At 43.9% G+C, this 25,571-nt stretch overlaps 2 protein-coding genes across 4 annotated transcripts in view; one reads left to right on the top strand and one right to left on the bottom strand.

The window, feature by feature from the left end:
* The window catches only part of LOC134733892 (neuroblastoma breakpoint family member 6-like), a 42,419-nt gene extending 37,454 nt beyond the window's left edge, over positions 1-4,965 (bottom strand). Inside the window, 2 exon segments of the mRNA XM_063624756.1 lie at positions 509-626; positions 4,859-4,965. The gene's annotated coding sequence lies outside the window, so the exon portion shown is untranslated.
* S100A10 (S100 calcium binding protein A10) lies at positions 4,912-16,425 on the top strand. 3 transcript variants are annotated; one of them, XM_063624758.1, is made up of 4 exons: positions 4,912-5,569; positions 6,716-6,857; positions 13,114-13,266; positions 15,214-16,082. In XM_063624758.1, the coding sequence occupies exons 2-4, from the start codon at positions 6,729-6,731 to the stop codon at positions 15,307-15,309; spliced, it is 378 nt and encodes a 125-aa protein (XP_063480828.1). In that variant the 5' UTR covers positions 4,912-5,569; positions 6,716-6,728; the 3' UTR covers positions 15,310-16,082. The 3 variants fall into 3 exon arrangements, with proteins under 3 accessions (XP_063480828.1, XP_063480827.1, XP_063480829.1); XM_063624757.1 differs by lacking the exon at positions 15,214-16,082 and adding an exon at positions 16,093-16,425 and having other exon boundaries at positions 5,369-5,569; XM_063624759.1 differs by lacking the exons at positions 6,716-6,857; positions 15,214-16,082 and adding an exon at positions 16,093-16,425 and having other exon boundaries at positions 5,370-5,569.
* Positions 16,426-25,571: the final 9,146 nt, after the last annotated feature.

The raw sequence follows: 25,571 nt of genomic DNA, 5'->3' as shown, positions 1-25,571 counted from the left end.
TGGGTTGGTTGGTTTGTCTTCCTTTTTGGATTGCCAGCAGAAAGTCTTGACCAGATCACTGTAAATCAGTGAATCTCAACTGAGGAGGCAGGAAGAAGTGCTGAGACTCCTTCCCAAGGTATTGCAATTGGTAGGTAAAATTTATACAACTATGATTCATGCTGTTGACATGGTGTCTGAGCAGACAGAATGTTGAGCTGGGTTTTCACAGGTTTCCATGTGGTACAGGACACAGCTTGATACACATCAAGAAACAACGACACTATGCATTTGCTAAGACCTGTGAGAACTTTGCTCCATAAGTATCTAAGAGAGTGACCAGGGCAGTAAGTATTTCTACTCAAACAATGACACTATGCTGAGGTGTCATCAGTATAATAGTGTAATTACTATACATGCAAATTAATCCTTTCAAATGTGCAGCCAAAAATACTAGCACTCAATACTAGCACTTTGTTAAGGTTATGCTGTAGCAAATAAACACTCAAATTCCAAGGTTCTTTCTCACCCACATAGCTAGTCCAATGAGGATGTTCCTGCTCAGCAAGTGATTTTCCTCCATACAGTGATTCAAGTACCCAGGCTCTTTCCAAATATGACTCTTCCATCCTTAGAGCCTTGGAGTCCTGGCAGGTGGAGAGAAAGAATATGGAAAAGTCACCTCCTTACTGCCTTGGCCTACAAGTGACACATAACACTTCTAGTCCCATTGTGTTGGTGGCTAGTCACATAGTCCTACCTAGGGGCATGAGGTGGTAGAAATACAATCCCTAGCTGAGCGGCCAAAACTCTACACTATGAAAAGAGGGACACACATTTCTGGTAGATATCCCACCTTCTGTGCCATAGCCACAAACCCAAAAAAGTTGAGGGTAATAGGATTTTGTGGCTGTGCCACATGGAAAAGTGGTAAAATTCCCAATACTGCCTCACTAGTGGATCAATCTCTCCAGCTCCCAACATTTTGTACATTGGAACCTACTTCAGCCCTGGTAGAAGATTTGAACATTGTTTTCTCATCATTTCAGAGACCACATGGATGGGGCCTCTGCTCTCATTCCTCCAATGGCCATTCAGTTGGCTACCCTCTTGCTAAGACACTATCCTTGCTGGGCAACTTGGGCTTAGGCACTGGTCCCTGGTGCCATCAGTTTTCTCTAGGGAAGCAGAGCTGGCTTCACTGTATGCATGTGGTTGACAAGGTATAACTACTTCCTGGAGAAAGAACTGCTTGGGACCCCTTTTCCTAAAGAGACTATAAGCATGGCTGATACTTGAAGCTTTATGGACCTGCTAGTACACAGAGTCATTAAGAAACCACATGAGGACAGGAAGAGCAAGGTGTGCTGACCATTTTCATCACTGTATTCCCAGTACTCAGCACAATGTTTTAGAAACCCTGCAGCATCCTCCTGGAGATGCACCCACTAGGGCCTCAGAGTTCTGCTGGCAGATTGGAGAAGAGAGAAAAGAGAAGCCACAGTACAGTACAGTTGAACAGTTACTTGTCAAATAAAAAGGTGAAAAGAATGATTTAAATGAATAAACACATGATCTTGATAAATATTTAGTAACATAGGAAAGAGTAAGAACAAAAGGAAAGAGTATGGGACAAAAATAGAAACAGTCATGTGTCACTTAATGATGAGGATACATTCTGAGAAATGTGTCCTTACACGATTTCATCCTGCAATGATCATAGAATGTACTTGTACAAACCTATATGGTATAGTCTACTACACAGCTAGGCTGTATGGTACAGTCGAGGACTCCGAGGCTACAACCCTGAATAGCATACTGTAGGCAATTGTAACACCATGGTAAGTATTTGTGTACCTAAACATGGAACAAGTGTAGTAAAAATATGGTATAAAAGATTTAAAATGCTATATATATAGGACACTTACCATGAATGGAACTTGCAGGACTGGAAGTTGCTCTGGGTGAGTCAGTGAGTAGTGAGTGAATGTGAGGGCCTAGGACATTACTGTACATTACTGTAGACTTTAGAAACACTGTACACTTAAGGCTACACTATGTTTAAAACAGTTTTTCTTTTATCAATAATAAATTAACCTAGCCAGATGCAGTGGCTAATGCCTATAATCCCAGCACTTTGGGAGGCCAAGATGGGTGAATCACATGAGGCCAAGAGTTTGAGACCAGCCAGGCCAATATGGTGAAACCTCATCTCTACTAAAAAAACAAAAATTAGCCAGGCGCCGTGGGACATGCCTGTAATTCCAGCCACTCGAGTGGCTGAGGGACAAGAAGCACTTGAACCTGGGAGGCAGAGGTTGCAGTGAACAGAGATCACACTGCTACTCTCTAGCCTGGGAGACAGAGGGAGCCCCGTCTCAAAAAACCAAAATAATAATAATAAATTAACCTTAGATTACTGTAAATTTACATTATAAACTTGAAAATTCCTTTTTTTTTTTTTTTTTTTTTTTTTTGAGATGGAGTCTCACTCTGCCTCCAGGCTGGAGTGCACTGGCGTGATCTTGGCTCACTGCAACCTCCGCCTCCCGGGTTCAAGCTATTCTCCTGCCTCAGCCTCCCAAGTAGCTGGGACTACAGGCGCGTGCCACCATGCCCAGCTAGTTCTTTCTCCGTAGAGATGGGGTTTCACCATGTTGGCCAGGATGGTCTTGACCTCTTGACCTCATGATCCGCCTGCGTTGGCCTCCCAAAGTGCTGGGATTACAGGTGTGAGCCACCGTGCCCAGCCTAACTTGTAAATTCTTTAAATGTTTGACTCTTTTCTAATAACACTTAGCTTAAAGCACACATTATACAGCTATAGAAAATATTTTCTTTCTTTATATCCTTCTTATGTAAGTTTTTCTATTTTTAAAATTTTTATTTTTTTTAAGTTTTTTGTTAAAAATTAAGACACACACACACACACACACACACACAACTAAGACACAAACACACGTATTAGCCTAGACCTGCATAGGATCAGGATCATCAATATCACTGTCTTTCACTTCCACATCTTGTCCCACTGAAAGGTCTTCGGGGCAAAAACACACATCTCCTATGATAACAATGCCTTTCTGGAATACCCCCTGAAAGACCTGCCTGACGCTGTTTTTTAAACTTTTTTTTTTTAAGTTTTACTGTTTTTTTATAAGTAGAAGGAATACACTCTAAAATAATGATGAAAAGTATAGTGTAGTAAATACATAATGCAGTAACATAGTCATTTATTACCATTATCAAGTATTGCATACTACATATAATTGGTATGTGCTATATTTTTATACAACTGAGAGCATAGTAGTTTGTTTACACCAGCATCACCACAAACATATGAGTAAAGTATTGCGCTAGATAGCTACAAGCTCACTAGGCAACTGGAATTTTTTTAGCTCTATTATAAACTTATGGAACCACTGTTGAATATGTGATCCATCGTTGGCTCAAACATTGTTATGCAGTGAATGACTGTACTTAATTTTATAATCAGTATGATCACAATTATGCAAATATTTGTTACATATGCATAAAAAGACTAGAAATATGAAAATGTTTATCTCTGGCTCATGTATTTATAAATCACTTTTTATACATTGATATATTTTCCAAGCCTTCTAAGAATGGAATCTTTGTACAGATTAAAAAGTTACAATAAGTGTTATTGTTGATTTTAAATTTCTACCCAATGTTGCTTCCTGCAGAAATTATTCTGTGACCACTCCAAGAGGACTTGGAAGCCCCTCGTCAGTGTTCTCCTAGTATCCAATAGTATCCTCTACCATTCACTATGCACACTGGATTTTAATTGTTTGCTTATCTAACGCCCAATACTTGGAACTCTTCAAAGGAAGAGACTGATTCTCTAATCCCTGAATTCCCAGGCCTACCACATACACTAAAGCACTCCTAAGGTCTGTGGACCAGATGAAGAAATCAGATGAGTAGGGGTATGCAAACCCAGGCATTCCCATTCTAAACCCAGTCGCATCGCAATCCCTGCAACAAAAGGAATCCGAGATTTCCTCCACTGGTGACTGTGACCTGGGGACTGGGAAGTACTGTATACAGGAAGATCTTGAAGAGCTGTCCCCTTGAATAGTCAACACCAGGGTTGCAGGGAAAGTAATAGCTGAAATCCAAGTTGGGTTTTCCTGGCAACAGCCAATATTAGTCAGAGGTGGCACTTGGAGGATTCCCCAAGTCTGCTCATTCCTTTGGGATCATTCATTCCTCCCAAGGCCTCCCTTGGGAACAAAGGAAAACCCCAGAGTTTGGGATTGGGATCTTTTCCACCAACAGCTGCTAGTAGTTTGTATTTAACCCTAAGTCGCAATTAAAATAAAAGGGGGTGGGGGTGAGGGGCGAGGAGTTGGTAAGCATCCCCTGGGAAACACTTAGGTTTTCTCTAAATTTATTCCAGAAAATTCTTCTAAAGGACTTTTTAAGGACCACAGCATAATGCCTTGGAAACTTAGTTTTTAACCTTTTTCTTTTCTTTTCCTTTTTTTTTTTTTTTTTTTTTTTTTTTGAGACAGAGTCTCACTCTGTCACCCAGGCTGGAGTGCAGTGGTGCGATCTCGGCTCACTGCAACCTCTGTCTCCCGGGTTCAAGCGATTCTCATGCCTCAATCTCCTGGGATTACAGGCGCGCACCACCACTCCCGGCTAATTTTTGTATCAGTAGAGACAAGGTTTCGCCATGTTGGCTAAGCTGGTCTTGAACTCCTGACCTGAGGTGATCCGCCCGCCTCAGCCTCGCAAAGTGTGGGGATTACAGGCGTGAGCCACCGCGCCCGGCCAGTTTTTAACACTATTAGCCATACTGAAACTGAACTATTGATCAAGTGACGCCACACAAAGAGGGGTAAATCACCTGTTCAACAAAGGGTTTGTGACGTCCCTGGGTGCTGACAAGCCAAACCGCACCCTCCCTGCGGCACCTCGCAGGCCGGTGGGGCGGGGAGCCCGGCTTCTGGGGAGGTGCCGCCCCTCCACTGGCGCAGGCCGCCGAGACCCCCGGATGGACCTCCTAGGGCTAATCTGCTAGTGCCTCTGAGGTCGATAGGACTCCACGTGCCACTCCTTGCAGGGTCATCCAGCAAGTAATTCCTAGACCCGTAGGTGCCCGCAGAGCCGGTTACCTCTGGTTCTGCGACAGCGTGCCCCACCCGCAGGACGGCCGGGTTCTTTGATTTCTACACTTTCTAAAACCAAACCCGAAAGGAAGGGCAGGCCCAGGGTGCGGATGCCCTGAAATATTCGAGAGCAGGACCGTTCCTACTGAAGAGAAGTTTACAAGAACGCTGTCTGGGGCGGGCGAGGCCTCAGCGAGGCGGGTCCGGGAGCGAGGGCAGGGCGTGGGCCGCGCGCCCCGGGTCGGGGGAGTTGGGGGCAGGAAGAGGGGGAGGAGACAGGACTCGGGAGCGCCCTGTCGAGCGCCCGCCAGGCTCCTCCCGCTCCCGCGCCGCCTCCCTCTACCCACCCGCCGCACGTACTAAGGAAGGCGCACAGCCCGCCGCGCTCGCCTCTCCGCCCCGCGTCCAGCTCGCCCAGCTAGCCCAGCGTCCGCCGCGCCTCGGCCAAGGTGAGCCCCGCCGGCCCCCGCGCCCCTCCTGGGTGGTCCCCAGGCCCGGAGCTGCTGCCCGGGGAAACCCCTGCACCCGGCTTCGCGGGGCGTCCGGGGCACCGCGGGGCTGGGCGGGGAGCGGCTGGTGGGGAATCCGCTGCTCGGTGCTCCGGGCCACACCCAAACGAGGCCAGCAGTGCCCCTCCCCGGCCCGAGCGCGGCCGCCCCCAGACCCACGAGGACCGGAGGAGGGGGCACTTGTTCTTTAGGAGGGGGCCGTGATGTTGGTGCCCCTGAACCTCTTCCCTCCTCCCTTTATGTTTGCGTTGCTTTACTCCCACCTTTCCTGCCTTCCCACTCGTCTCTCGGGTTACCGAATCCCTCCTGCACGCCCCTGCCCTGGCTGGCGTGTTTCTTGGTGGGTTCCGCCCGCAGGCCGGGTCTGCATGTTCGTAGCCTCCTCCCGGCTGTACGGCCCAAGTAGGCGCGGGTAGGATGAGTAGGCAGCTGGGGGCGTCCCTTCCGTAGCCCTTAGTCCGTCGGCCAAACAGGCGTTTCTGGTTGGGGCTTCCTGTTGTCTGCTCGACGGGAAGGGTCTTCCTGCTGAGGGAAGGAGGTCCACTTGTTTTCTTTCTAAAGCAGTTTGGCTGGGGTTTGTGGGAGAGGGCCCTGTGTGACGTGGTTTCTCTACTGAAAGGGTTTCCTTGCTATCTTAATAAGTGGAACTAGAAAGGGATGGAGGAAGAGCAGGCTTGATGAAGGATCTTCCAATCGTAGATTAATTTGGCCCGGTGCAGTGAGACAGACAGACGTGCCATTGGTACTTGGTTCACCACCTGTGCTTTGGCCGAAGGAATGGCGCTGCCCCTAGCCATGGACACTGCTGCCCTGTCCAGCCTCAGTCCAGCTCTGCCTAAGTGAAACCAGGAGCTCTGCCTTGTTGGCTGGGGGTGGAATGCAGAGCGCTCCAAGCCAGGCCAGCACAGGGGAGCCCTAAGCCAGATTCTGGGATGCACTAAGCCCACCCCGTTTTCTGCCCCCACCCAGTTCCGTCCCTGCGGGAGCTTCTGCAGGGCGTGGTTAGCACAAAGGGCTCCAGGATTCTCCTAGTGGTCTGAGGCCTGTGACTCAGCTGTGAGACCATGTGGGTGTGGCCGGTTGCAGATACTCTCGGTGGATGGTTTGGACAGAACACTCCCTGAAGGAAAAGGAGAACTGTGCCATCTCAGAGGGCATTTTCCAAGAGGAAGTGAGTCACACCTGGTCTGGCCGCCAGTCTGCAGGAGAGGCCTCGACTGAACTGCAGGTGAGGGCAGTAATTACATCTGTAGGGCCTTGGCGAGACCGCTTTTCGTTATTGGCCAGTATGCGCCTGGCAGCCTGCCTCAGCCTTACTTGGGAGGTAGCCTTTCCCGTTAAGAGGTTTGCAGTTGTTGCGGATATTTTTCCCCAGAAGCTTGAGTTTCAGTCTCCAGGAGTGGAGTTTTATGTTGTGCGTTTTAGGTGAGGCCAGGCTCATGGAAACACCCAGTCGGTGATCTTTGCCTCCAACATGTTTCAGCAAATTGCAAAAGATAATGCCAGGGGTTGGAGTGGGAATGAGTTCGTATAACTTATTGGAAGTTTCTTCATCGGCCCTGCCCCCACAGATTCCTATCCAGTTTCTGTTTAATCATCCCTTCCAAATGGTATATTTGTTCCTTCACAGCCAGAGGGTAGTTTCTTCACTGTGGCCCTTGATCCACCATTTGGAGTTTCTTATTTAGGTTCTTCCAATTTTTTTGGTCTACTGAGCATGAAGCAATTTTTGGGTCTCACCCTGCTTTCTAGGTGATGCTCTTCTTAGCTTTACTCAGACACATCATATAGGCCCCATTCCTCCCCTGTGCTGGCCTCTGGCCAGCCTCCTAAGCAGCCACTCCAGTGAGGTCAGGCCTGAGCTGGGTGGAGCTGAGACTGTGTGCCTCCCTGCTTTCTACTGACAGTTCAAAAAATGTGATTTTTGTAGAGCACAACCCACTTGGTATACCCTTGGACACAGTCCAGTCTTTTAAAGTGTAAAGTTGAGAGAAACAATGGAATTCTTTCAGGGTTATAATGTATAAATTAGCACTCAAAGTGCTGAGAAAGCGGGACTAAAATTTTAACATCTTAAGTTTCTCATTTTTCTGGGGACTCAACAAATTTAGGAATCCACATCAAAAGCAAAAAGAAAGAATGTACTTCTTTTAGACAATTTTCAGCACTTTCTGTCCCTTTACTAAATAAGTACCACCCATCCTACCAAAGGATTTAACTAAAAGCGGTTGTGACAATAGCTATGTTGGCTGATTAGGCTGATGCCTAAGCATTCTTTAAGGAAAAATTCATGTAGTTGGTTAGATTGGAGGAGGTTTCTTCCAAGTTCTTTCTTCCTGTTGAATTGCATCTGAAACGTTCCTTTGCTGCCCAGTTCTTTAGTGAGCAAGTTTTATTTGGTGAGAGGTGAGAGAGACAGCCTGGATCCAGATCCATTGCTTCAACTCATTTTTTCTGAATTCCCTTCAGAGATCAAATTCAAGAATGCCTTCTGGGTTCAATTTTAAAAACTCCAAAATTTCTAAAGCAAAAGGAAGGAAACCTCAAACATATTTTAAATAACAGATGTTTGTTTTTACTGACGCCCTGCCATTTATTTTCTGGGTGGGCTGTAAGAAAACTAGGGTATGGACAAGATACAGAGGAGCAAAGCAAGTCCGACTCACTCTTCAGAAGTGTCCTCTTTGAAACTGCAGCCAGGATCTAGGCATAGGTCCAGAACAAACATTTGAGATTGTTCAGGGGCAGACACTTTTCTGAGGAGGACTCCTGCTTGCCTGCTACTCCCAGGACAACCAAAATACATCATTATCAATTTCTTAACAATTCATGGAGCAGGCTCTATGAGGGCTGGGGCACTGGCTATTGGGACTCTGCTCAAAAAACCTGCAACCTAGTGAGGAAAGAAACAGAAACACAAATAACTAGAATTCAGGCCAAATGCTTTAATAGTATTCCATTAGCTGGTGAACTCCTCAAAGGCAAGCACCATGGAGAGCTTTGTGTGTGTGTGCGTGTGTGTATGTGTGTGTGAACACCCTCGTGCCTAACACCATGTCTGGGACATTCAAAGCAGGTGCTCAGGGAGGGAGAACCAAAAATGGAAAATTGAATTCCTCCTATGGTAACTAAATTTGTGGAGTCCAGAATTGTTTTCCGTAGAGAAAACTATGCAGAGAAAGATGTCTCAGCCTCCCTTCTTAAGACCTGTTGCTCAAACAAACATGTAGAGGGCGTGTATAGGCATCAGAATAGAATAATTCAATAAAAGGTGAGTGGACAGCAAGGCTGTTATATCCTGTGGAGCTCAGCAGTGAGATAGCAGCACTAGAAAAGCAAAAAGTAGGAGATGGGATGAATGAAACATGAGAAAACAAGTGTTAGAAGAAAAGGAGCACAGTCATAGTCATTCTGACTAGACCTGTTTAGCAGGACACATATTTTTCCTTTTGCATATGGAATGTGCACTCCTGTGTACTCTACTGTTCCGTTCATAGTTGAACACTTTTGGGGCCCCTTTCCTGGCCGTTCCCAGCTCTCACATTGTCCTCCTGAGCTCTGAGCTACAAGGCTTTCGGCCTAGTCCTGGGTAATCACACCTGCACCTCAGCTACTGCCCAAGGGATTGTGTGGTTCATTTATGCACATAGCAGTTATATAGTGCTCCATGAATAAAAGCAGAATAATTTTTAGTTCTTGATCAAGAGAAGCTTAAATCTCAGGCAGACAAGTAAACAATTAAATGGAATTGAATGTTTCAGGTGCAAGAGTACATTACTGGGGATAGAGAGGACATTGCTGCCCCTCAGCCCCAGCCCCAAGGCCCTCCTGTCAAAGTATGTCTAACCAGGATGCAGGAAGCCCACATCTGCCCAGGAATAGAGCTTGCAGAGTGGCGAGGTGAGGGTGGAAATGCCAGATTGAAGTCCCTGAAGAACTTCAGTTTTGGCAGCTAACAGTCAGTGCTGCAGACAGCCCTGCCCAGGCAAGCCCCACCCAAGAACGGAGGGCCAGCAGGGCTGACTCAGTTGGGCAACCGTTGGCTGCACTCAGACAAGAGTTACATGATTCATCCTCTAGCCAAGAGAACAGAGTTTTAATCACAACATTTCCCCATTTGCTTTGTCTTATTTTAAAGCCAGTGTGCAGCTCCTTCTTCAAAACAGAGTTCCTTGCTGTGGCCCTGGTCAGTGCCCTTTGGGGCACTGTACTGAGGAGACAAGGGCTTCTCCACTGATTTTCACTGCTATTTTCACCTCCTGGCTACTCCCTCCTCTGCATCCTTATTGCAGAAGGCCTACTGGACACATAGGGAGTCAGCTGGCTGCAATATTCACAATCCATCCACTGAATAAAACCGCTGGGGGAGGAGGGGAGGGGAAGACCCAGTGGGAGAAGGATGTAACTTGAGAGAGGGAAGCTCCATCACTTCATAATGGCTGTGGGCAAGAGAGGCATGGGACTAGTGACTTCAGACCTGAGCACTCACACAGTGTGAGGTAGACTCACCTTGCCCTCTTGAAGAAGATACTCAAGGGTGACCAGGATTTCCTCAGCTGACAACTTGTATTTCTTAGAAGCTCCTAAATTAGTCTTTTTAAAATTTAGAGGTCCTTACCCTGCTGCATTCCCTTTCTTAATTCTGCACTTTCCTTCTGCCCTGTCATCTGAAAAAAGTGAACTAGGTACCCCACCCAGTTCCAATTTCTGAGATCTTTGGGAATTGATCTGAAGTGCTCTGCTGCTCTGAACTTGAGCACAGGTATTTTTGAACCTCTGTGGTGTCTGACTCCTTTCCTGAGTTATTTAAGAACTGGGGTGGGATCCCACGTCCTTCTCCCAGAGGTGACTCGCCCAGTTCAGTTCTCTTAAATTGCTGGACTTGGAGTACCAGTCCAGGCAAGGCAGACTCTCTGTAAGCCCACTGCCATCTGAAACCCATATGAGCGATGGGGGATGAGCCAGATCTGAGCTGTGTCAGAAGAGAAGGAAAAGGGTGTGGTTCCCCTGGAATTCATCTGACAGCAGACCTTGAAGCATTAATTTGCAGCTCTCTCCAAGATAACTAACTGCCTTTCAGATGACTCATGCCAGATTCTGATTTATAGCATTCTTTGGCCTGCTGGTTCCCATACTTTTCTGGAGATTAAGGGGTAGAATTTACAATTCTTAAGTGTTAATTGCTCAATCCTCATGTTTACCAACTCCTCCTTCTCCTCTGTAAAAGGTAGCATTTGAGAATCAGTGTGGAACAGGCCTCTCTCAGAGATAGGAACCAGACCAAAGCATGTCTCAGGTTCCTGTTAGAGCTCTTCAGCAGAGGAATTTGCCAGCCCTTCAATCTAAGCTCAAAGCCTATTCTTGTGATTATTTATTTTTATTTTTTAGTGCTATATTACAGTCTCCATTCACATTCACCTGTTTCCTATCCAGTGGTGATTTTAGGTGATATTAGCCAAAGCTTATCTGTTCTCACCAAATGCTTCCTTCCAATTAAGCCAAAATTCACTGAGGTTCTATTAAGTACCACGTACTGGGTCTTGATGAGACATATACCCCTAGTTCATTATACCCAAATGTAATGATCTGACATGTTTCCTTTCCTTTCTTGTAAACGCTTCATGATGAAAGCTGTTGCTCTCCCACTGTACCCCAGACTGTGAGAGCAGCTCATCTGTCTAATGTCACTAAAAACATAGGAGGCCCTCAAATGAGTTAGGTTATAGTATTACTTGTTGCTTCTCAAGTGAACTAGACAATGGACTTTGAGTAGTTTTCTATTTGGGTAGAGCAACTGCATTTTACTGCCAGAGATGCAACTGTCTTTATTGCAATAAATAACAAGTTCAGAACTTTAGTGAAGAATACATATAGGCCGGGCATGGTGGCTCACGCCTGTAATCCCAGCACTTTGGGAGGCCGAGGCAGGTAGATCACGAGGTCAGGAGATCGAGACCACAGTGAAACCCCGTCTCTACTAAAAATACAAAAAAATTAGTCGGGCGCAGTGGCGGGCGCCTGTAGTCCCAGCTACTCGGGAGGCTGAGGCAGGAGAATGGCGTGAACCCAGGAAGCGGAGCTTGCAGTGAGCCGAGATCGTGCCACTGCACTCCAGCCTGGGTGACAGAGCGAGACTCCGTCTAAAAAAAAAAAAAAAAAAAAAAAAAAAAGAATACATATATACCCAGCAGATAAATTCATTTGTAAGCAGATTTCTAAACCCTAGAATCACACTGAACCAAGTTACCACGTTAAGCTTAGAAGGGTGAAGTTTTCATATTCACCAGACTTGACTGTGTGGATTGTTAGTATCAGCCATATCTAAGAATCCCATTTACTAGTGCCAAGAGAAATTATGAACTATCTGTTCTTTCAGTAGGTGCTTTGTCAGTTAAAAAGAGGAACACTGGGCCGGGCGCAGTGGCTCACACCTGTAATCCCAGCACTTTGGGAGGCTGAGGTGGGTGGATCACCTGAGGTCAGGAGTTTGAGACCAGCCTGCTCAACATGGCAAAACCCCGTCTCTACTAAAAATACAAAAAATTAGCCGGACATGGTGGCGGACGCCTGTAATCCCAGCTACCCGGGAGGCTGAGGCAGGAGAATCGCTTGAACCTGGGAGGCGGAGGTTGTTGTGAGCCAAGATCGCACCACTGTACTCCAGCCTGGGCAACAAGAGCGAAACTCCATCTCAAAAAAAAAAAAAAGAGGAACACTGATCTTGCTTTTCTAAATGATTAGAGTTTCTATTCTTCATTAGGTTATTCATGCAAATTAGCTGGAGTGAGCTAAACCCCTTTATTTACAGCACCAGTATCTGAGGTGTCTATTTCTACCAACAAGAGACCCAAACGGGGGTGGACTGGTTCTTAGATTCATTCACTGAATTTTAAAGCTGGAGAGGATCAGATGGATGATCTAATCTCCATCCTTCCAGTTATCCTAAAAAGGCTGGCAATACATATGGCTTAAAAGTTAACGTAAACCCACATAGATGAACCTGGAGGACATTATGCTTAGTGAAATAAGCCAAGCACAGAAAGACAATTACCAAATGATCTCACTCATGTGGAATCTTAAACACTGAATTTCATAGAACTAAAGAATAGAATGGGCTGGGGTGATTGCACTGGAGTGATGTTGAGGAGATGTTGGTCAAAAGATACAAAATTTCAGTTAGGAGGAATAAGTTTAAGAGATCTACTGTACAACAATGTGACTATAGTTAATTACAATATATTGTATTCTTGACAAATAGTAAAGAGTGGCTGAGTGTTCTCACCACAAAAGTGCTAACTATGTGAGGTAATGCAAATGTTAATTAGCTGGATTCAGTCATCCCACAATGTGTATATACCTGAAAACATCATGTTGTACACGTTAAGTACATATAATTTTATCTTTCAATTTAAAAAAAATAAACTCATGCATAAAGTGTGCCAAAAAAAGTTAATTAGACCCTGTTACTTTACATCCTTTAATAGGCTTCAACAGACCACACCAAAATGCCATCTCAAATGGAACACGCCATGGAAACCATGATGTTTACATTTCACAAATTCGCTGGGGATAAAGGCTACTTAACAAAGGAGGACCTGAGAGTACTCATGGAAAAGGAGTTCCCTGGATTTTTGGAAGTAAGTGTTGAAAGGCTTACAAAGAACCAGACATAAAAGTCAATGCTTCTAGGCCTTGGTTCCTTTTCCTTCTTGTTTCCATCCCTTCCCTTTGAAGGTCACCACTAGTGAATGAATGAATGTAGTCACCTGAAGGAATGAATGAATGACCTCATTCATTCATTTATTAAATAGTATTGAGTACCTGCTATTTGTAAGATACTGTTGAGGAAACAGAAAGTAATGAAGACACAGCCCCAACCTTCAAGGAGCTTACAGTCTGCAGGTGAAATAAGACTGCATACAAATAACCACAATATGAGCTGTTTGTTGGAAAATTCCATCTGGTTATCTGTGTCTGTTGTGACGATGTTGGGGACAGAGTTGGGAGAAAGAAAGCTTTTCACAAAAGAGTAGCCAACCAGAAAATGGCTACCTTCAGGTCCAAAAACCTGGTGGTGGAGATGCCACATCCTGGTCACATTCCATTTTGAGCAACTCACATCTCCCTTCTTAAATCTCTTCAGATAAAGAGATTGTTTTTTCTTTTTCTAATACTACAAAGGAGCAGTGTCAGTCATCTACTGAATAAAAGCCACATATCACTCCAGAAATAACTGCTTTTCACATAATAATGCTCTGATAACACAGGAGCAGTTTGAGTTTATGTCTTACCTTTGACAGACTGAGAGATGCATGAAGGCCTAGAAGAGGACTCTGCCATCAGCTCAGATACATCACTCAGGACATGGGGCCACAAGGCACAGTTGTCCTTTTATATTCCAGGTTCTTGAGAGGTGGCTGCTGAATTCAACTGAAGGTGAAACATTGCATGACAAAATAGTAGACTGAAATGCAAGTCCTTCTTTCCCTACCACAATTGTGGTAGATTGAAAAGATTGTTTCTGTGCTTTGTGTTGAATAATGCATTAATCTCTAAAGGGCGAGAGGAGATATGGTAAAACGTTGGGTCCTGCCTCTTGTCATCTACCTAGTAAATAGCACATTAGTCAAGCCCCTGACTCCTGCAATCAATAAACATGAGGCTTTTTAGTATGCTATAATTCGTATGTCATCAATATCAGTTAAATAAACAGATGAGGCTTTTTAGTATGCTATAATTCGTATGTCATCAATATCAGTTAAATAAACAGATATTAATAGCCTAACTACTCTCTCAGCGCTGCAGTTATTACCTAATGCTATCTCTGCTTTTGTAGAATCCTGTGATACAGCCCCAGACCAGGAGTTAGAAGATCTGGCTCTGCCTTAACTAACAATGGGCAGGTTGCTTCAGCTCTCTAGTCTTCAGTTTCCTCCCCTGTAAAATTAGAGAGGGCTGGACTTAATTATCTGCAAGGTCACTTTCACTTTCTACAATCATTCAAGACAAGCATTAAGACGCAAGGACAAAATGTGCTCATTGTAAGCCTGCCTGTCCTATGGACAAAGGCATTCTCTGTACACTAAACACTTGTTAAGAGTGTTGTTAGGAGCCAGAGTGAGTATCACATAAGACACAGACCCTTTCTTCCTAAAGGCTTTGTGGCATGAGACACACAAAGGGTATATGTAGTGTGGAGCACTAAACATGGCAGGGTAATTTATTCCAGGCACAGAGTCATAATTCCCGAAACACCTACACTCACTGCATTAACAGAGCATTTTGTTTCTAAAGTAGACCCCTTATGTCATCCAGATTTCACTCATTCTGACCACAGCCAGGAAGCTGAGGGTGAGGCCAGAATTAGCTGAAACCCACCAAGAGCTGCACAGAGCAGGTTTAGCTAGAGTAGGAGTTTGCAGTGCTCATGTGGGAAATGCTGCTGCTATACTTTTAGGAATTTCTGAGTGCAATTTAGAAACATCTAGCACACTTGAAACACCACGTATCATTTCCCTCACTCATGAATATAGTCATCAGAATTCATAAATACTTTACCTGAGCCCTTTAACAATCTCAAATAGGCCATATTTCTCTCTCTGGTTGATGGCATGGACCCTACAGGAAAAACCACACACCTTACCGGTTCTGACCAGCATCACTACAAAAAGGAGTGCTGAAGCCAGTCACCATGTAAGCAAGATAAAAGCAAAGGGGATCTTGCCTGCCCATCTCTGTTCCATACATTTTTACCAGGCACTGAGCGTCATGGGGAGTTTAAGACTCCATCCCACATACTCCTTTTGAAACTGGTCCAATATACAACATCCAGCGAAGAGTATAGGATGACATAGACTTACCAACTCAAAGAATGGAAGGATTCTAGAAACATTATAGCCCAACACCCTCAATTCATCGTTGATACACAAAGGCTCACTAAGCTGTGTGGTTCACTCAGCATCACGTGGCTAATATGATATGAAGCCACACTAGCTTGGCCTCAGCTGTGCCAAGAAGAATGAGAGCTGTCTTCTCCAAACCTAAAACAACCCATGGCATCGTTAACACCTCTTTAAAATCCACAGGACAGTGGTCCAAAACTTATTCCCTAAATCATAAACATCTTTTCATAAGGAGTTTCCTTTGTAAGGGATTTGACCATGCCATTAGGAATAAAATTTTAATAAGAGAATGTAAGTTTAAACCATAAAATGAGGAGCTTAGGTGGTTCTTAGGCAGAATCTAAATATGAAATTACTGAAATGCTCCCTCAAGCCCCCCAAAAAAAAAATACATTTAGATGACCTCCAAAGGTTGCTTATGACCTAAAACAAGAGCTCAAGTAATTGGGAGATACATACACAGTTCTCAGCAGTACAAATCAAAGAAGCTCATCGTTGCAACCTTTGACTGGTGTTTCTTGCCTTTGTTCTTTTTTTTTTTTTTTTTTTTTTTTTTTTCAGAATCAAAAAGACCCTCTGGCTGTGGACAAAATAATGAAGGACCTGGACCAGTGCAGAGATGGCAAAGTGGGCTTCCAGAGCTTCTTTTCCCTAATTGCAGGCCTCACCATTGCATGCAATGACTATTTTGTAGTACACATGAAGCAGAAGGGAAAGAAGTAGGCAGAAATGAGCAATTCCCTCCTCCCTGATAAAAGTTGTCCCAAAGGGTCGCTTAAGAAATCTGCCCCACAGCTTCCCCCATAGAAGGATTTCATGAGCAGATCAGGACCCTTAGCAAATGTAAAAATAAAATCTAACTCTCATTTGACAAGCAGAGAAAGAAGAGTTAAATACCAGATAAGCTTTTGATTTTTGTATTGTTTGCATCCCCATGCCCTCAATAAATAAAGTTCTTTTTTAGTTCCAGATTTGAGACAGAATGTTTGTTGTTCCCTCAGAAATGCTTATTCCCCAAGAGGCAGCTTGCCCTTGGGCAGCCAGCACACAGCAGAGCTTTTCTCACAGCACTGGCAAAATGAGAAAACACTCTTCATTGAGGCTTGGAGTCTGACTTCTCTAACTGTTCTGCCCTTGTAGCTGTGTCTATATGAAGGACTCAAACTTGAAGGATTGGGAGAAGGCTCTACAGGAATATATTGTAAGTTTATAATTACTGGGCACAGTTTTGCCCGGTTAAATCAGTGCTTTTCTAGCCAGCACTTTGCATGCCTGCAATGTCTGAATCCGTTTTTCATAGCAAAGTGTCAGCAAACCTAAGGCAGAACTAGGAGAACCAATCAAAGGAGGAGAGGGTGTAGCTTGACACCTTGGTAATAACATCATGTTAGCATCTATTAAGTCAACTCCCGGATGTCAGGAAATATGGTAGGCATGACTTATATATGGGGCAGTGCACTTTTGTTGAAAATGAAGTGTCAGTACTGACGTCTTGACAGACAATCAATGCAAAATGTTTCTCCTAGCCCTTTTTTGTGCCTGTTAGAAGCTTCCGGGTATATGTGCATCACATGCTATATGCTTATTAATAACACAGTACTCTGTGCTTTTATGGAGAGGTGATATATGAATTCCATGAACTGGCACATAGCATTGTTCCAAATAAATAGGTCAAAGAAGATGGAATATTTACTTTTTTTTTTTTCGAGACGGAGTCTTGCTCTGTCACCCAGGCTGGAGTGCAGTGCTGCGATCTCGGCTCACTGCAAACTCCACCTTCCCAGGTTCATGCCATTCTCCTGCCTCAGTTTCCCGAGTAGCTGGAACTACAGGCGCCCGCCACCACGCCCGGCTAATTTTTTGTATTTTTAGTAGAGACAGAGCCTCACCATGTTAGCCAGAATGGTCTCGATCTCCTGACCTTGTGATCTGCCTGCCTCGGCCTCCCAAAGTGCTGGGATTACAGGCGTGAGCCACGGCGCCCGGCCTGGAATATTTACTTTTATGATTGGACACGTCAATATAACTCTGAGAAAAACTTCCATCTCACTCTGGGGAAAAGTGCAATATAAGGTTATCGATAGTCACAAGGAAAAGCATGCAAAGGAGAACAGGATAGTTCAAAACTGGCTTTGGTAGAAAGAAATCCATAATAAAATCAAAGTCAAGGAAAACATTCCAACCATTTTATTTTATCTCAGTCAACAAATGAACAATGTAAAACAAACCATAGCTTTGCGGCTGAAGCATTATATCAGCAAGTTTACAAAGAGGGATTTATTACAGGAGTATTAATGAAGGAGGGGAGTTGATTAGTTAAAGGAAGTGACTCTAGATTGACTCCAGAAATGACTTCCAAACCCATGCTACAGAATTGGGCCGCCAAGGAGCTGCTGGCTCAGGAAGCTGCCTGCTGCATGAGGAGCCATCGCCACAGCTGGCTGCCCCAGGACCATGGCACAGTCTGCACAAGCAAGCGCACATCCCCATCACCCTCCCTCTTTCCACATATGGCTGGGCTCTCATATCCAAGTCTCAATGAGGTGCATCTGACTGGCAGAGCCTCAACCACAACAAATTCCTAACCGCAAGGGACTCTGGGAAATAAAGTTGTAACATTTTCCAACCTTTGCACACTAGCAGCTGATTCTACCACAGTGACAATTCCTAATCCTACGTGAAGTCTTCCAACCTGGAAGTTAAAGAAATTGTGGCTCTAAGGAAAGGAGGCTCTGGAAGATAACGTCTGTAATAGATACAGAGACAAGAAAAAAAAAACTGGCCCATCACAGTAAGGCAATCCATGAGAATTTGTCAGTTCGGATTCACTCCTTTGGTTTACCTGCCTCCTGGGCAACTGTGTTTACTGGGTATTAGGAAGATTAGTGGTCAACTCACAAATGAACAGGGAAAATTATAAGAGGGAGATATTATGCGCTCACATGTCCTGAAATCCATAGCAAACTTTCACACTCTAAGCCTCTTTTACCTGAAAACAAAAACACAACTATCCCAGGAGGAGGGAGGCTCTCAGGGTAGGAGAAAGGAAGCATCAACTCATCTTCACAGTGGGTATGTAGATTCAGAAAAATTCTGAAACAATGTGTTATTCCCAGCAGATTACCCCAAACTCTCATTCAGAAAGGTGCCCAGTGCCAGGAAATGATCTGAGTCACTGTATTTGGGATGGATGTGTATGTGTATTGAGGGAAAGGGTTATGACACCTTCCTCGCTTTGGCCTCATTGCTCATTTATTAGGGAGCTGTATGAGGAAAATAGAAATGGTATTTATGGCTTGAAATCCCACATGGCTCTTTGTGCCAACAAAAACACACGGATCCCACAATCTGACCTGCTAAAACTGCTGTCTAGGCTTCAGGGGTTGCAGCCCAATGGCTCCCAGGGGGCAAAACTGCCATCATGCCAACAGTCATCAAGAGGAACCATCTGGAAAATTCCACTCATTCTGCTACATGGCTGAGTTGTAAAAAGTAGATCCCGCCCCTCCCCACACCCAGTTACGAAAAAAGAATGAATAGCAGTGCAGAAAGTCAGTTTCAAACAGGCTGCAGAGCTGACCCTGAAAAACATCATTTTTCTCTCTTGGACCCACTCCCTTGTCCAAGTCCCCTGAACAGCGGCCAACCACCTGTGATTTAATAGTTTTCTACCTAACCCATCTCACTAGGAGACCGAGGACAAGTCTACAAACCTCTCTCTTTCAAATTTGACCAATTTGAAAGTGATTGTTCAAGTCCCTTCTCCAGCTCTTAACCCCACAGGGATAGTTGTGAATAGAAATTCATTCACTTGGCAAATATTAATAAGGGCTACCATGTGAATGGCACCAAGCAATGTTCTGTATGAAGGCAGGTACGAAGAAGCAGATGACCACAGTGCCTGCTCAAGAAGATTACAATCTAGATTGAAAGATAATAGATAAAGCAGACAAAAAGTTAACTGACAACACAACAGAGCATTGGCAAGGGAGACATGTGATGGGCACCTGTGGTCACTGTTGATAGGTATGTAATTTATACAACCTTTCAGAGAGGCAAAAGTTGGCAATATGTACGTGAATCCCTTAATGTGTTTTCTTTGACCCAGTATTTCTATTCCTAAGAATTTCTCTTAGCAAAATAATCAAAGATACTTATGATATTCATATACAAAGCTATTTGATGCAGCATTATTTAGAATAGCTAAAACCTAAGAAAACCTCAATGTTCAACAATGGGGTCATGGTTAAATAAGTTATGTTTAGATTGTTTAGATGTACATGGGATGTTATATGGCCCATCAAAACCATCACTTTGAAAAATATTAAATGAGATGGGGAAATGTCTACATAAAGTAAAGCAGACTGCAAAATTGGTATATAATCGGATTACTTTCTTTTCTAAATATGCGTGTCTGCTTGAGCGCGTGCCTGCACGCGCACACACACACACACACACACACACAGAGCGAGAGTGAGAGCAAGAGCGAGCAAGAGAGAGAGAGAGAGAGAAACTAAAGGGAATACACCCAGCTGTGTTTAGTTTCCAGAGTAGGAGTCACTGGCTGGGGAAATTGTTGCTCCAGAAAGACGTTTATGAGACTTGTAATTTTCTTTATATACAGTGCTATATTATCTTAATTTTCTGTGCAATTCTTTCCTAGCCCACCTACATGCACTTGCACTTTCACAATCCATAAAATTTTAAATAATATATTTTAAAAGAGCCTGTGTATTTATTGAGGGTCTACCATGAGTCAGGACCTGTATGAGATACTTTTTAAGCATTTACCTTACTTGGACCTCACAATAGCCCTGTTAAGGTATTATAACATCCATTTTACAGATGACAAAACTAAGACTTAAGTAACTCCCTCAAAGTCCCACAGCACTTATTGTTTCAAGATTTAAACCCAGATATCAAGATAGTCTCCTTCCTTCCTTCCTTTCTTCCTTCCCTTTGTTTCCTTCTTTTCTTTTTCTTTTTTAGAGTAAAGTGAAAAGCAAGGAAAGGAATAAAGAGCGGCTACTCCATAGGCAGAGCAGCTTGTATTCTGCAGTTGTCTCAAGGGGCTATTTGAGTAAATTAACTATCAACTGTGTTATTCTTTCAAAAGAGTAAGAGATTTCATGGGTTAGATGAGGCTAGTCAGATAAGATTTTGTGTAAGAGATAGATGTTATCTGGTCTTTGAGGATTGGAAGAAATTTGGATTTGGATACCAGCTAACATTGAGTTCTTACTACATTGCAGGCTCTGTTCTAGTGCTTTATAAGTATTAACTCGTTTGTTCATCCCAACAACTATGAAGTAGGTACTATTACTGTTCCCACATTACAGGTTATTTGACCAAGGTGGAGGCAGGATTTGAACACAGGTGGTCTAAGATTTTAGCCACTCTTCTCTGCTGCATCCCTGGACGTAGTAATGATGGAGCAAAGGAATGTCCAGGACGCAGAAAACTCAGGAGGCCACGTAGAATCCAGCATGTCTAAAGTGGTGTGTGCTCACTGCAGAAAGTGTGTGTAGGTGGGATAGGACAGGCAGGAGGTGTTAAAGGAATGATAAATGGAGAGAATAAAGGATATGTTGTGGGCGAGGTTGCTCAATAAAAATCTCTACAGGTCCTAGGTTTGGGTTATTACTACTCCTTCGGGAAAAAGAGATGGCCCTCGTCTAAAAGGAGACAATCAGACAGTATGTTCTTGTGAATGTTCAATCCACTTTTCTCCATTGCTCACATTCCAATCACATTCTGGCTACAAAAGATAAAACAGGGCGGGGATTCACTTTTATCTTTCTGAGAAGCTCTAAGTACGGAGGAAAAAAATTTGACCTCTGGCAAGTCATGCCAAAATTGAGAGGGAAAAAAATCAAGATGATAGGGCCAGAGCATCTAGGTGAGAAAAGCCTCTGATAGAACATTAGTTCATCTAGTTTCCCACTGAGATTCCAACTCATCTGAAAAATGGTATGTTCACTCTAATGGTAGCTACTGTATATTTTTTTAAATGCATTAAAGTGGGAATTAGCCGGGCGTGGTGGTACATGCCTGTAATCCCAGCTACTTGGGAGGCTGAGGCAGGAGAAACGCTTGAACCCAGGAGGTGCAGGTTGCAGTGGGCCGAGATCATGCCACTGCACTCCAGCGTGGGCAACAGAGCAAGACTCCATCTCAAAGAAAAAATAAAAATAAATGCTTGAAAATTGGCAAAGTCTGGAAGGGGTTATATAAAGTGAAAATAAATTTCGTAACATGGAAATAGTCATGTTATCAATGTTTTCTTTAGCATCCTTACATTGTCCTTTCAATAAGGGGGGAAATAATTTCAGTTAGCTCTCTGGACACAGAACTTGACCTGCTCAGTGTAAAAATCATATTTGCCATGTTACCCAAAGCAGCTAATCAATGAGCAGCCCCTGCATTGCCGGCTCTTCCTGCAAAAGCTCAGGCTACTCCCTTCAATCTCTTCTGGGCATTTCCATTAAGGCCCTGATGAGCATCGGGAGCACTTAGCCTCGAGCCTGTTTTTCTAGAAGGAGGAGAGGGCGATTCAGCTTTGCTCTCTGCAGGGAGGACTCTGCTCTGTCCTGCCCCACTCTGGGACGGGTCGCCACAGTGAGTCAGTCCACAGAGCCAGGTGTCTTGGTCATATTACAAATTTACAAATTAAAATTTCCCTTCAATGATGTGATTTAAGGCACCATAGAAAGTAGCAAATTACATAGAAAATGTGGTCACTGGCATACAAAGTTTACAGTCTCACGGAATAAGACTTCATTTCAAAGCAACAATACTTGACAATATATACGAGTTAAAAGAATATCAGTGAGTGGTAAATGCTGGTGTTAGCTCTGCAGGTAGAGGGTTGTGTGAAAGAAGGATTCAGGCGAGAAAGAACAGTGAGGAAAATCCACTATGGGCAGGGCAGTGTTGGGAGGACAAGGCGTCTGGCCTGGGGAGTTCATCTGGCCTGGGGAGTTACTTAAGCTGAGGAGTTCGAGGCTGCAGTGAACTGTGATGGCACCACTGCACTCCAGCCTAAGTGACAGAGCAAGACCCTGTCTCAAAAAATACAAAAAACAAATTTAATAAAGTTATAATGTTTAGCATAATTCTAGCTTTTAAAATATTTTTAAGAATTTTTCTATGTTGAGTAAACAAGCATTGTTTTAATATTTATATATTAATGTGATTTTTAAAGGTTTTAAGTGCACATGATAGTAATCCATGGTAAGAGAAGCTAAAGTTTGGATGAGAGTACTAAAACAGGGATGGAAGAATGAGATAGATGAAAACGTCATCTCCAGGGTCCCTTAAGCCCAGGCTTATCTATAGAACACACATTCTGCTGAGCTCTTAACATGCTTTATCTCATTTAATCCTCACAGTGACTCTTTGAGTTGAAAATTCTTATTGGCCCCACATTACAGATTAAGAAACTGAGCTGTAGAGAAGTAATTTGTCCAAGGCCACACAACTTTTTAAGTGGCAGAGTGTGGTTCATACCCAGGTCTGAAATTAAAGTCTATGCCTTTAGCCAAACAACTATTTAGTCCATGGGGAAGAAGTCAGAAAATCAGAATTGAGAATCAAGTCTAGGCATTCTCTTCACCAGAGACTAATTGTTCCTGCCTGAGGGGCAATAGCATAATTGTTTAAGAGCATAGACTCAGGTCAGGAGCCAGATTTCTGGGTTCAAATTCTGACTTTGATATTTACAAGCTGTGTGACCTCGAGCAAATTACTCAGCCTCTTTGTGCCTCAAATTTATCCTCTGTAAAATGGAGATAATAGAACTAGGATTAAGTTACTATCCTAGAGCACCTAGAATAATGCTTGGCATATAGTTGGCACTATATTAATATTGACTAGATTAGTCAATATTATATAATATATATAGGATGTCCATGTTGGTGCATCTCAGTAGCACAGAGAGGCAAAAGCGAGCGTGTTTATTCTAGCAGGCATACTCACTAAGAAAAGTCAGACCTTTGGTACTGAGTTAGTCAAACATTAATTGAGGGCAGCTTCTTTCGCTAGATCTCTACCAAATGGCACTGTATGTTTGCTCCAGTAAAATCTCTTTGCATTCTAGCTTATCAAGTCATAAAACAAGGACCTAACTAAATTCCAGTCATTTTCAGGGCACTCCCTATAGGGAACTTAAGCTTTTAAAATATTGCAGGTAAGTGAGCATTACACTTTGGGCTCAAAGCAAGCATTAATCTTGGTGTCACGCCTAGGTTCTCCTGTGTGACTTTGGGCAAGTTACCTCAGTTTTCTGGACCTCCAATACATCACGTGCAAATTGGGGGAAACAATATCCGCCCTCAGAGAGTTGTGTAAGGATTAAATAATAATATATAACCTACACTTGTCCTTTCCTGCATTTCTTCTATTAAAAGGAACTAGAAACCTTTATTTTCCTCTAGGATTAATCCCTCCTGCGGTACTCTGATCTCATCTACTCCCGGCCTTCTGCAAGATTTCACTCCACCAATCTGCTTGCTTCCTTATCTTCTTTCCATTGCTCCCTCTACCAAGTCATTCTACTCCTTCCCATTAACGTTTTATATATGTTTAAGTCTCTTCCATTAGAAGAAGAAAAAGAAAGCAGTCTCTCAAATCCCATATCCTGTAAATCTCTTGAAAGAATTGAGCTTACTTGCTACCTCCATTTTCTCACCTTTCTCAATTATTTCTGATCTGTATTATCCCTCCACTGCTTCTTTAAAAATGCTTTCACCCAAACTACCCAAAATCTCCTGCTAATAGACCATTTTTAGCCCTTAATTTATTTGACTATTCTGCAGGATTTGCTGTTTTTGGCCATTCTCTCTTTTAAAACACTCTTCCCTTGGGCTCCATAAGGTGGCATTTTCCTCCTGCCTCTCGGGCTTACGCTTATTCTCCCTTGTTAGCATCCTTTTCTCCTTTTTTTTTTTTTTTTTTTTTTTTTTTGAGACGGAGTCTCGCTCTGTCGCCCAGGCTGGAGTGCAGTGGCGCGATCTCTGCTCACTGCAAGCTCCGCCTCCCGGGTTCACGCCATTCTCCTGCCTCAGCCTCCCGAGTAGCTGGCACTACAGGCGCCCGCCACCACACCCAGCTAAATTTTTTTGTATTTTTAGTAGAGACGGGGTTTCACCATGTTAGCCAGGATGGTCTCGATCTCCTGACCTCGTGATCCACCCGCCTCGGCCTCCCAAAGTGCTGGGATTACAGGCGTGAGCCACTGCGCCCGTCCAGCATCTCTTCCTCCTTAAATGTCGGTCTTTCTATAGCTTCCGCCCTCTTCTCTACCCACATTAACTCTATCCCTGGGTAATCTCATTACCATTACTCTCACCCCATTCAGTTATCATCACTAAAGTAACAACCCTGCGTGGATGTTCCACAGGCCTGTCACACTCAACATCAAAGCAACACTCATCTTCCCCACCCTACCTCACTCAACATGTGAACAGACCCATCTTCTCAGGGTCCTTGGTTTCAAACAACAAAATTTGCTCAGGCTTGTTTAAGCAGAAAGGAATTTTATTAAAATACTCCTAATTCATCTGTCTACTTTGTTTTGCCCACTCCAATCTACCCTGCCCATTCAGCTGAACTAGGCTTTCTTTTTTTTGTTTGTTTTTTTTTTTTTTGAGACAGAGTCTCACACTGTTGCCTGGGCTGGAGTGCAGTGGTGTGATCTCAGCTGACTGCAACCTCTGCCTCCCTGGTTCAAATGATTCTCCTACCTCAGCCTCCCAAATAGCTGGGATTACAGGCACCCGCCACCATGCCCAGCTAATTTTTTGTATTTTTAGTAGAGACGGGGTTTCATTTTGTTGGCCAGGCTGGTCTCAGACTCCTGACCTCATGATCCACCTGCCTCAGCCTCCTAAAGTGCTGGGATTACAGGCGTGAGTCACCGCGCCCCACCCAAACTTGGCTTTCTAAAATGCATTCCAAGCCTGCAGTAGATTTCATTTGTTCTTAGGACTAAGTTTAGACTCTCAGAAGATACTGTCAGTGTCCTGCCCACATACCCTTGT

The sequence above is a fragment of the Symphalangus syndactylus genome, chromosome 12 (genome assembly GCF_028878055.3).
Source record: "Symphalangus syndactylus isolate Jambi chromosome 12, NHGRI_mSymSyn1-v2.1_pri, whole genome shotgun sequence".
Lineage (NCBI taxonomy): Eukaryota > Metazoa > Chordata > Mammalia > Primates > Hylobatidae > Symphalangus > Symphalangus syndactylus.
This window is presented reverse-complemented; position numbering and strand designations above follow the sequence as displayed.

Excerpts from the sequence above, each read along its gene's own strand:
- S100A10 (XM_063624757.1), top strand. The coding sequence starts at position 6,729 with ATGGTTTGGACAGAACACTCCCTGAAGGAAAAGGAGAACTGTGCCATC. Across the intron at positions 6,858-13,113 it reads AGGCCTCGACTGAACTGCAG|GCTTCAACAGACCACACCAA; the intron begins GTGAGGGCAGTA and ends ATCCTTTAATAG. Across the intron at positions 13,267-16,092 it reads AGTTCCCTGGATTTTTGGAA|AATCAAAAAGACCCTCTGGC; the intron begins GTAAGTGTTGAA and ends TTTTTTTTTCAG.